This window comes from Staurois parvus, unplaced genomic scaffold (genome assembly GCF_062004578.1).
Source record: "Staurois parvus isolate SC_StPar_1 unplaced genomic scaffold, SC_StPar_1.0 ptg000105l, whole genome shotgun sequence".
NCBI classification, from domain to species: Eukaryota; Metazoa; Chordata; class Amphibia; order Anura; family Ranidae; genus Staurois; species Staurois parvus.
Window position 1 is genome coordinate 2792445 of NW_028317901.1, and position 12311 is coordinate 2804755.

The 12311-nt window shown below is 44.7% G+C and overlaps 1 protein-coding gene across 1 annotated transcript in view; it reads left to right on the plus strand.

Annotated features, from left to right (window-relative positions):
• The first annotated feature begins 6402 nt into the window (after nt 1–6402).
• The window catches only part of NPTN (neuroplastin), a 94938-nt gene continuing 89029 nt past the window's right edge, over nt 6403–12311 (plus strand). Inside the window, exon 1 of the mRNA XM_089671389.1 lies at nt 6403–6661. Coding sequence (XP_089527515.1) covers nt 6562–6661 — 100 coding nt within the window. The 5' untranslated portion in view covers nt 6403–6561. The remainder of the gene's footprint in view (nt 6662–12311) is intronic.

Consider the following 12311-nt stretch of genomic DNA (forward strand, 5'->3'; position numbering starts at 1 on the left):
CAGTTATTAAGTCCAAAGGTTCACATACTTTTTCCTCCCGGCACTGTGAATGTTTACGTGTTATGTGCAGTTAAACCATGGCAACATCTAATGTTTGTGTAGTATTATGTTCAGCAGACTGTGTTCTTCTATTGTTGTGACTTAGATGACGTTCAGAGCACATTTTATGCCCAATTCATGCAAAACTCCACGTAATCCCAAGGGGTTCACATACTTTTTCTTGCAACTGTACATACCTTCTGAAGCCTGACTGAAAAACTCCTAGAGATCGTATCACCCTGCGTGGCCTTGTTGTTACTAGGTTGCTTCTAAGAAACTCCTAGCTTTTAAGCAAGGTTCACACTAGAACACGGTACGGGAAACCCATGTTCCATGCACGTTTCATGCATCACGTTCAAAACACACTGCGGTTGCAATTTGCAGTGGATTTCAATGTTAGGCAGTGCGTTTGTCTGCACCAGATCGCATGGTACAGAAGTACCATGTTATCCAGTTGTAGTGCGTTTATCAAATGTAGTGCATGCACTACTTTTAGTGGGATGTAGTGCAATTTTATCTCATTAAAAGTGAAGGGGCTCACTGTACTGAATCGCATGTGAATCGCACAGCCAAGCATGTTTGTGTGCGATTCATAGTGTGAACCAAGGATTACTGTTCACCTCTACCATTACAGGAGTAGCTCTTACTTTGATTCACATGCACTTTCTCACCCCTGATGCAGTAACTCTGCGCTCAGCATTTGAGAGCTGGATCCTGTGATAGCGGAGGTGAGCAGTAAGGGCCCGTTTACAGTAGAATGCAGTGTAGGAAAGTTGCGGTCCCACGTGGCTTCCTGCACCGCATTCCAATCACAATGCCCTTGTGATCTGCTGCTGGGGTCACTTCAAAGTCAAAGTGGAGTTCCACTCAAAAGCAGAAGCTTCGCTTATTTGCCTCCCCCCCCCCTCCACTGCCATATTTGTCACCTTTTGGGGGAGAGCAGGTACCTGTTTTTGACAGGTACTCGCTCCCACTTCCGGCTTGGTTCGCCACAGCGAAGTAAGCCAAAAGTTTGGCCCGCTCCTTCCTCTGCGGAGTCTCACATGTCCCGGAATACTGCCAGACCAATCAGAATGTGCAGCGCGACTCACGCATGTGCAATGGGCACCCGGCTGTGAAGCCGCATGCTGTCACAACCTGGTGCTCACAGTTGTGATGCTGGAACAGGGGAGAGAAGAGGCAGAGAAGGGACGGCGCGGGTGAACACATTGCTGGACCCTGGGACAGGTAAGTGTGTGTTTATAAACCACTTCCAGTCTGGACACTTTTACCCCCTTCCTGTCCAGGCCAATTTGCAGCTTTCCAGTGCTATCACACTTTGAATGACAATTGCGCAGTCATGCAACACTGTACCCATATGAATTTTTTAGCATTCTTTTGAGACAGATAAAGCTTAATTTTGGTGGTATTTATTCACCACTGGGATTTTTATTTTTTTTGCTATGTAAATTAAAAAGTCAAAAATTTTTGAAAAAAGTGTTTTTCTTATAAAAGTTTGAAAATAAATAGTATTTCATTATAAATCTTGGCCAAAATTTATTCCGTTATATTTTTAGTAAAAAAAAAATAACCCAAATTAGTTTATAACCAAACATAATTTTTAAACATTTTTTTTTAATATTATTTTTTATTTATTTTTATTTTTTTACATACTGTCACCCTAGCAGTACAGTGTCACCATAGTAACACTGTACTACTTGTGGGGGGTGATGAAGACTTTTTTTTTTTTTTTTTTACACTGATTGCTTTTACACACATAAAGGTGTAAAAGCAATGATTTCTCCTCTCTAGCTGCATTCTTGCAGCCATTAAGAACTACTGAGTGAGCTGTGATTGGTCGCAGCTTGTCACATGGCCCAAGGCTGTTGTGAATAGCCTTGTGCCATGTGACCTCTGTGATCATTCACAGATTTCACTCGTAGTAAGCAATGATGTCACAAGGAACAACATTGCTTACTACTCTGCATATGATCACTGATTGGCCAATCAGTGATCACATGATCGGGACCTCGTACAGAGGTCCTGTCTGACGATCGGTGTTCCACTGTTTCCGGAGAACACAGCGGGCACCGGATCGCAGTGCTGCGTGCTCCCAGGGAGCGCGCACAAGCAGGGTGCGGGGAGGCCGTTTATAAACAGCCACCCGACCCTCCACTGCCACCGTCCGGCTGTTTATATACAACAGCCGGGCGGGAGGTGGTTAAGTCAGCAGATACAGTTTTTGTAGCTGCTCACTTTCAATAAACACGGAACTGACTGAAACTCCGCTTTAACAAAACCCCAAAGGCAGGTCGCAAATGTTTTACCAGCACCGGATCACATGGTACAAAAGAACCATACGATGCAGTTGGCTTTTGTTTAGAAAACTAGTGCAGGTGCGGTGCGATGTCAGCCCATTCAAAATGAATAGTGCTGAATTCGCACTGCATAGAACTGCATGTGAATCACACAGGAACCAAACAGTGCTCCTGTGCGATTCACACGCAGTTCCTAGTGTGAATGGGCCCCAAAATCTAGGAGTCTCTTGGCAACATCCTAGCAACAAGGCAGGATGGGAATATGCGATCTGTGGGAGTTTTTCAGTCAGGTTTCAGGAGGTATATAAATGTCCTATACCTATAGCACACAGTTTGCTTTTACCTACAGATGCCCCTTAGAGCTCATGTACACTGCAGCTGCTAAACTGACGTTTTTTCTTTTCTGCAGTTTTTTCAGCAGCCCCTGAACTCTCCCTAATGTTTACCTACAGTTGCAAGAAAATGTTTGTGAACCCCTTGGGATTACGTGGAGTTTTGCATGAATTGGGCATAAAATGTGCTCTGAACGTCATCTAAGTCACAACAATAGAAGAACACAGTCTGCTGAACATAATACTACACAAACATTAGATGTTGCCATGGTTTAATTGCACATAACATGTAAACATTCACTGTGCAGGGAGGAAAAAGTATTCCTTCTCCCAGAGCTAATTGGAGCCAGGAGTGAGCCAACCTTGACTCCAATCAGTGTGATGATATTGGATGTGTTGCTGACAGCTGTCCTGCCCTTAAAAAATACACACCTGTTTTGGGTTTACTGGTTTCAAGAAGCACTGTCTGATGTGAACCATGCCTTGCAGAAAAGAGCTCTCAGAAGACCTACGATCAAGAATTGTTGACTTGCATGAAGCTGGAAAGGGTTACAAAAGTATCTCCAAAAGCCTTGATGTTCATGTGTCCACGGTAAGACAGACTGTCTACAAATGGAGAAAGTTTAGCACTGTTGCTACTCTCCCTAGATGTGGTCGTCCTGTAAAAATGACTGCAAGAGCACAGCGCAGAATGCTGCATGAGGTAAAGAAGAATCCCAGAGTGTCAGCTAAAGACCTACAGAAATCTCTGGCACATGCTAACATTTTTGTTGACACATCTACAATAAGGAAAACATTAAACAAGAATGGAGTACATGGGAGGACACCACGGAGGAAGCCATCGCGGTCCAAAAAGAATATTGCAGCACGTTTGAAGTTTGCAAAAGAGCACCTGGATGTTCCACAGCACTACTGGCAAAATATACTGTGGACAGATGAAACCAAGATTGAGTTGTTTGGGAAGAACACACAACACTATGTGTGGAGAAAAAAAGGCACAGCACACCAACATCAAAACCTCATCCCCACTGTAAAACATGGCGGAGGGAGCATCATGGTTTGGGGCTGCTTTGCTGCCTCAGGGCCTGGACGGATTGTTGTCATTGATGGGAAAATGAATTCCAGAGTTTATCAAGACATTTTGCAGGAAAACGTACGGCCATCTGTCCGCCAACTGAAGCTCTGCAGATGATGGGTGATGCAACAGGACAATGACCCAAAGCATACAAGTAATTCAACAAAACAATGGCTGCAACAGCACAGAATACACCTTCTGGAGTGGCCCAGTCAGAGTCCTGACCTCAACCCGATTGAAATGCTGTGGCATGACCTTAAGAGAGCGATTCACACCAGACATCCCAAGAATATTGCTACACTGAAACAGTTTTGTGAAGAGGAGTGGTCCAAAATGACTCCAGATCGTTGTGCAGGTCTGATCTGCAACTACAGGAAACGTTTGGTTGAGGTTATTGCTGCCAAAGGAGGGTCAACAAGTTATTAAGTCCAAAGGTTCACATACTTTTTCCTCCCTGCACTGTGAATGTTTACATGTTATGTGCAATTAAACCATGGCAACATCTAATGTTTGTGTAGTATTATGTTCATCAGACTGTGTTCTTCTATTGTTGTGACTTAGATGACGTTCAGAGCACATTTTATGCCCAATTCATGCAAAACTCCACGTAATCCCAAGGGGTTCACATACTTTTTCTTGCAACTGTATGTGTCCAGGCACACTATGTCATTTACAGGCAGTTGAGTTTACAGTCGTGTTTTCGAATGCACCAAACTTGCGTTCAGGATTGGATTTCACTGTTTCTAAAGCTAAACGCTTGTAAACACAGTTAGCCATATTTATAAGCATTTGCGTTTAGAAGCATTTTTTAACTGTTCCATATCCAGATGCTGTCCAGAGCCTTTATTCATCATCAGAAATGCATGCAAAGTATTTTCCATGTATGCAAATGGACCCAGTACACCAGCGCAGTCAGTTCCAGGTTTTGCGTGAAGGAAAAAATGGTAGAACGTGCTGCATTATGCTCATGATGGGATCCATAGTGAATACAACCAGAAAAGACAGGTCATCTCAACACATACTGATCTCTCTGCTTCTGCTCTAGTTCTCTGAATATGTCTGAAATAGTTAATTATTTACTGTTTTTCAGTGCATTCTGGGCATTTTGGAAGGTCTCCTGAGGTTATCTTTTAAAAACGGTTCTGAACGCAAATATGCATAAAACGCAGTATACAAATGCAGCTAAATTGACGTTTTTTAACCACTTGCCTACCGGGCACTTATACCCCCTTCTTTACCAGGCCAATTTTCAGCTTTCAGCGCTGTCGCACTTTGATTGACAATTGCGTGGTCATGCAAGATTGTACCCATATGAAATTTTGATCATTTTTTTCTCACAAATAGAGCTTTCTTTTGGTGGTATTTAATTGCTGCTGGGAGCTTTACTTGTTGTGCTATAAACAACAAAATGCAAAAAAAATTGAAAAAAATTTTTTTCTTTGTTTCTATTATCAAATTTTTCAAACAGGTAATTCTTCTCCTTCACTGATGTGCGTTGATGAGGCAGCACTGATGGGCACTAATAGGCAGCACTGATGAGGTGGCACGGATAGGCGGCACTGATAGGCAGCAGTAATGAGGTGTCACGGATAGGCGGCACTGATAGGTGGTACTGATAGGCGGCACTGATGATGGGTACTGATAGCACTGATAGGTGGCACTGACTGGCATCACTGCTGGGCACTGACTGGCAGCACTGCTAGACATTGACTGGCACAACCGCTGGGCACTGACTGGCAGCACTGCATTGATGGGCACTGGCGGGTGACACTGGTGGGCACAGGTGGGTGGCACTGGTGGGCACAGGTGGGTGGCACTTCTGGGCACAGGTAGGTGGCACCGCTGGGCACAAGTGGGCAGAACTGGTGGGTGGCACTGCTGAGCACCGATCGGTGCCGATCCCTGGTCTGACAACTGCTGGTTCTCTGCAGTACTTTCCTTGCTCTCTGACAGCATGAGGAAAGTGCAGCCGAGAATCGGCAAGTGCATTTCCTGGAGATCAGCGTGTTATTGGACACCGCTGATCACGAGATAAAAGGCCGCTGTGATTGACCTTTTACCACATCACGTGATAAGCTGTGTTCGTAGTACACAGCGATCACGGAGATTGCGGGGGCACGCAGGAGAGCGCGTTCTAGCAGGACATCATATGACGCCCTCCCAGAACTGGCCAGCTGCAGTGTAGCCGTTATTTGGCTATCTGCGGTTGGCAAGTAGTTAATCTCCGTTTTCCAGCACTTTCCATCGTTCAGAAGAGTTTTCCAAACGCCCCGTGTACATGAGCCCATACATAGGCAGTGTTCGGTAAAGGTGAATTAAGCCTTCAAATTCTGCTAGTGTCGCCTGTTCCCTCTGCACCATTGCCACACACAAGCCCCGCCCACATGCATGTCCATAGAAGTGGCTGCAAACGCTGCAGAAGGTCAGGGCTGCTGAGAAGGGACATAGGGTGTACAAGGGGGGACCCGATTGTTCTATCAGCGGCGATGACATTACACCTCGGTTTAGCGGAGTTCATTGCGCAGTCAAGGTTTTATTATAAGGAATGCTCCCAGCTCCGCCCACCACCTCATTCCTGCACCACCCGTAGGCGGGGCACACAGCTGCACTGGGCAGGGCTCATCGCTTCCGGCTGCCTGACGCAGCGCTTGGTCCCGCCTCCTCCTACCCACACACTGACAGGCGGCTTCTCGCGAGACTCGGCTTGCTCGCTGCGGGAGGAGACCGAGAGAGAGCGAGAGGGGGGAGCGGCGGACACCGGATCCCGGGCCCGAGAGACTGGACACCTGCCTGGCTGTGTCTACCTCTCAGTGCGCACATGGACCGCTGCAACCTTCGCCCTCTGCCTGCCGCCCTCCTGCTGGTGCTGCTTGTGCTGTGCGGCCTTGTCCCGGGACCGGCCAGCGGCACCCAGAACGGTAGGGGAGGAGAAGAGCGCTGTGTGGTACAGGGTGGGGGAGGGGGGTGCATGGCTGGGTGAGGGACACCTAGAAGCTGCATGAGAGAGGGCTGACAATGAGCGGAGGAGGTGGGAGGGAAGGAGGCAGCTGTTGTATGCAGGGCAGGCTTAGTACGAGCAGGGGGAGAGGAGGCTGCTGCCCCTCGGGGTGTTCTGTCATGGAGGCAGGCTTAGGACAGATGGCTGTGTTCTCCTTCTTCTATACATGGAATGTGTATGGCTCCATCCTGCAGGGGGACATCTGCTCCCTCCCGGCATGGACACCTGGCACCGTGCCACCTTGCCTCCTCCATGGACTGGGGGGGTCCCCCATAGCAGAGGATGGGGGTGCCTGCACATCGCTGTGTGTAGAATGACCGTCTCCAGCAGATTGAAGCGTGCAGAGCCGTGATCTATAGACCTACGTCCTCTATCCGCAGTCCTATCTACTCCTCGTATCCCCCCCCCCCCCCATGGATGCCCCCTTAGCAGCAAACCCTCTATATGGAACGGTCCTGTTCACACATACGGTGCATGAAAATGCTCATAAAACGATGTGCATTGGCGTGCATATCTTTTTTTTTTTTTTTTTGTGTGTTGAGGTGCGGTTTTCTGCAGGTTAAATTGCTATGGATGCTTGTAAGGGACAAAATATAATAATCTTTTCCTCAACAGATTTGCATTGGTGTATTTACATGCCTTTATGTGCGTGCACGGCATTAAAATGTGTACATAAGTTCATCTTTGAAAAAAATGCACATTTTTTTTGCAGGTAAAAAAATGTGCATTGATTATATTTTGTTTGGGAGCCTGTAAAGCATTGCATCAGTGATCAGCAGATTGCTGGTGCCATGCAGGTCTCCTGCAGATCTGTCAGTGTTCGGCTTCCTCGTACTGGGAAGCCGATATACTGACAGGAAGACTCAATGTACTATCACAGCGATGTGGTCAGTTCATTGAGAACTAGCTGATAACTGCAAAGGCTGCTGGGACCTGCAGTTTTCTCCTACACAGAATACTGTGAATGAGTGACACAGGCGGGTGGGCCACGGTTTTTTTAAATTGTGACAGCTAACACGAGAAGAAGATCCCCCACTAGCTGTAACAACAGGGAATCGGGAGAGGGGTGCCGGGGCCAGTCCGTTCGTTACATGTTCCACCCTGAATATGAGTGTAACATGTTACAGAAGGTGAACTTATCCTTTTAGACACAAGGTTGAGAATTTAAAAAAATAAAAGCAAACATTTATACTCAGGTGGATGTAGCATTGGTCTGTTGCTACATCGGTCCTGTGTCGCCTCTAAGACCGAGAACAGGGCAATAAAATACCACTGATCACTCAGTTCTGGGTCTTCATTGAGCAGAGAGGCGGTAACTGTCAGCCACCAGCTCTCTGCTCTGCCCCTCCAGCACTCACTGGGGTGCCAGGCTGTGGCGGGAGTGGCGCTCTGAGAGACGGTGTCATTTACTGGTCAGGAATCTGGCTGGATCCTGACTGCAAGAGTCAGAATCTTACCTGAACCTGTAGAAAGCCAGCTGTTGGTTGAAAACAGGTCACAGGAGTGCAGAAAGAAGTGCTCTTCTATAATCCATAGAAGTATAACCAAAAGTGCTTTGATCCTACTAATCCTGTAAGGCCCAATTGACACTAGTGCAGTGACCGGCGTTTGACTGCACTGTAAAATGCCAGTCACTTCTAGGACACACAGAACAATTGTTTTCTAGGTGTCCTGTTCAAACTGAAACGCAGCCTGCAGATGTGCTGCAGTGATTTGCGATAAAATACCAACATGCTGCACTTTATTGCAGCACACTGGACAGGATTTCATATCATTGTATAGCAACACAGTGCACCACACAACTGGATTTAAAAAAATCAAATTTCGTCATAAATTTAGGCCAAAATTCTGCTACATGTCTTTGCTAAAAAAAAAAATCCCAATACATGTAAATTAATTGGTTTACGTGAAAATTATAGCGTTTACATATGGAGGTATATATACTGGGATTTCAATTTTTTTAATTTTATTTTTACTAGTAATGGTGGCGATCAGCGACTTATAGCGGGACTGCGGCGGTCATTCTGGCACTGGGGGGAACTGACTTGGTGTTACTGACATCCCCAGTGACACCAATACAGTGATCAGTGCTAAAAAAATAAAAGCTCTGACACTGTGCTAATGGCACTGGGCAGGAAGGGGTTAACATGAGGGGTGATCAAAGGGTTAACTGTGTGCAGCGAGTGATTTACTAGGGGGCGGTGTCTGTTCTTCACTGTAAGCACACTGCTTTAGATGGCTGTGCTGTGCACAGGCATCCAATGCAGTGTGCCTGAGCTGACAGGAGTACTGTTCATAAATAAAACAGTTCTCCTCCCTGTCATAAATCCTGGCGGGGACTCAGTATATACACGTGATTTTTGGGTGCGTGTTCCGCCCTGTGCCGGTATTTCTGCTGTAGGGCGGTTGGGAAGTGGTTAATGTGAACGGGCCCTAAAATGCATACATGTAGCATTTTAAAGGATAATTCCACCTTTTATTTTAAAAAAATGCACTTTTTGCAGATAAAAAATGCATTTATTTTGTTACACTGCAGATTATAAAGCATTGAACTTGCGATCAGCAGATCTTGGGTGCAGTGCCAGGATCCTGCAGGCAGTTACTGAATTGCAGGAAGAATCGGTGAACTACAAGCTTTGAGAACTAGGAGCTGTTGGCCGCAGTGGTACTTGTAGTTCATTCATTCACAGAACTCTGAATAAATGGTGCTGTCGTGTGTGCGGAGCCCTGCATGACCACGCTGTTTTCAAATTGTGACAGCAATTGCAGGGAGAAGATCCCTGCATACTGTCACAGGGAGATGGGGGAAAAGAGGCAGGAGCTGGAACATGGTAAATGTTCCACCTTGAATATGGGTGTAACATGTTCCAAAGGTGAAGATATCTTTTAATGCAGTGCACTGTACATGACACCAGTGGTGTGAACAAGACATAGAAAACAATTCTTTCAGTGCAGTAAAACTCTGGTCACTGCAGTATGTGTGAACAGGACCTAACACTGTATCCTCTCTGTAGATGTGCATGTGGTGTTTTTCTTCTGTTTCAGCCCCCGGTGACATCCCTGTGTCCACCCCAGGGTCACCGATGGCTGACATGCATGTATGACTTTATTTTGTGGCCTTCTGTTATCTCCCATTCTTTGATGGTAATCTGTGCTGACCAGCTTGTGTTTGTCTTCTAGAGGTGAGTTTATCAATTTACCAATCTGATGAGTTATTATGGCTTTTGATTTGTTTCAGTATGTGTGTACAGATCTGGACAATATGTGGGTAACCTCCCTAGTTCTTTATTTTAGATTTGGATATACTTCATACAGTGCACAAATCTGTACAAACATATCACAGCCAATTTTCTGCACAGGAAGGGGTTTGTAAATCGATGAATTCATCTCTGATGTCCTCATTTGTTATGAGCTGAGTTATTACTGCTCCGGTGTATCAATGTTCAGGAGGGCGTTTGTTCTGCCTAGTAACTGCCAAACTTCAATTACCAGGGGTGGATACAAACATACATATATATATGTGTGTGTGTGATGTGTGTGCAGACCGCATTTAAACTGCTTTATTGTATCTACTGGTATCTGCCAAGGTGTCAATCTAGGGTGTGTATTGACTTATACTGTATACATGCACCAGTCAAAATGATGGAATGTCCCAGCAAGTGCGTTCACTTTTGTGCATTTCATTAGCCCAGTCTTTAATCTGGTCAGTAATATTCGACATCCATGGATAAAGAAAATATTTTTTATGTCTAAGATTTTTTTTTTTTTTTCCAGTGGCAAGAATGTAAAATAAAAAAGAAAAAAAAAATCATATTTCACAAGCGTCTCTAATACTTTGTAAGATTTAGTAAAGAAGTATGGACCTGGACAAGAACAAAAAACATACGTACCTACGTTCATGCAGCAGGGGTCCCCCTTTGGCTTTAAGTCCTAGAACTAAGCGATCTCATGACCACTGATCGCTCCATTCTCTGTCTGCTCTCCGATCTGCCCTCCGATCTGCCCATCCAGCTCTCACAGGAATGACGGGAAAATGGGAAGGGGTGGGAGCAGCTGGTTCTGGCTCTTAACTTAGAGGCTGAGCCAGCTACTGATCCAGGTGGACCCCCAACAATGTGGTCTGTATCCTTCCAGATCCAGGAGCTGCTCTGTGACCTCAGCTGGCAGAATTTGTCCACTGTCAGCTGGGTCACAGGAGAGCCAAAGCAAGTGCACTTGTGACTCAGATGAGAAACATTGCCAAAAAAACATTGGTCAAACTTCTCTTTTAAAGCCAAAGTTTGTCCATTAAATTACAATGGTTTTGAATCACATCGCAGTTCTCCATCATGTACAACAAGCACTCTGCTCTGCTTGCACCGCACGCAAGGAAGGTCAACCAAAATATTATACTTTGTTACATAGGGCTGGCTCCTTTTGATTTTTTTTTTCTTTTAAGATTATCTGGAGGCAGGGACACCCATGAAACACAGCATATGACCAGCTTTACTAGGGCCAATTTAGGCAGAAGCCCGTTTTCCTAACAGCAATGTCTTTGAAGTGTGAGAGGAATCTGAAGTAACTAGAGGAAAGCCTTGCAACTGTAGGGAGAACATGCATACTCCAAGCAAATAGTCTCCTGGTTGGAAAGAACACTAAGCTGCCCTGCTTTACACACACACTATATAAATAAATATATATATATAATACTTATTTTTTTTCCTCTGTTAGCTAGGTATGTTCTTTAAGCCATGCTCCTCAGTGTTTTCTGAAGATGAAAAGCGATCGTGATAAAATATTAATGTGTTTACCAACCTGATGCAAGGCAGGAATTATTTATTAGGTCTATGTTAAGCTGATATGCAACCAGGACACCTTTTTTCCATTGAGAGCCTATTCTTTCCTCTAATTTTGTGCTCTTCATCATTTAGTCATCAAAAGGCCCTTGCTTTCACATAGAAAACTGTCTTTTTGATTGATTTTGGTTGTTTTTGGAAGAAAAAAAAATAAAAGGACAGATGGGGAATTCCATAGAACATATTTACCAAGGTTTTGTTCATTGGAGGTATTGCTGTAAACTTCTCTTGCCCCCATCTTTCATAGACTCCTAGAAAAAAGCTAAGAAAGATGGCCCCTACTGAAATGCAAATAGTGGGAACACTGCATCCTATTTAATGGTCAGTGGATATTAATAGCAGCATAATTAATCTCTTGGTACTGTATGTCTATGCTGCTGAATCTTCACATCAAATCTATTAATTTCAGCTATCGTAGTAAAATACACTGGGGCCAGATTAATTTAATGTGGATCACGTTGAAATTGAATTTTTTCATTTGGCATTTTTATACCCATGTTGCTATGGAAATTATTACAGAAGATTTGTATAAAGTTACTGTACATTGTGAGTTGGGATAGTACTTTATGTGACTGTGCATATCCTTTAGCACAGTCTCTGAATACAATTTACATGATTGCTCAATACTTCATTTACTTAACAACAAGACAAACTTGTAAGTTTGCTCTTATGAATAGGTAACATCCCTATAATTTTTTTTTTTTCCTAAGTTGAACTACAGGGAAAGAAAACAAA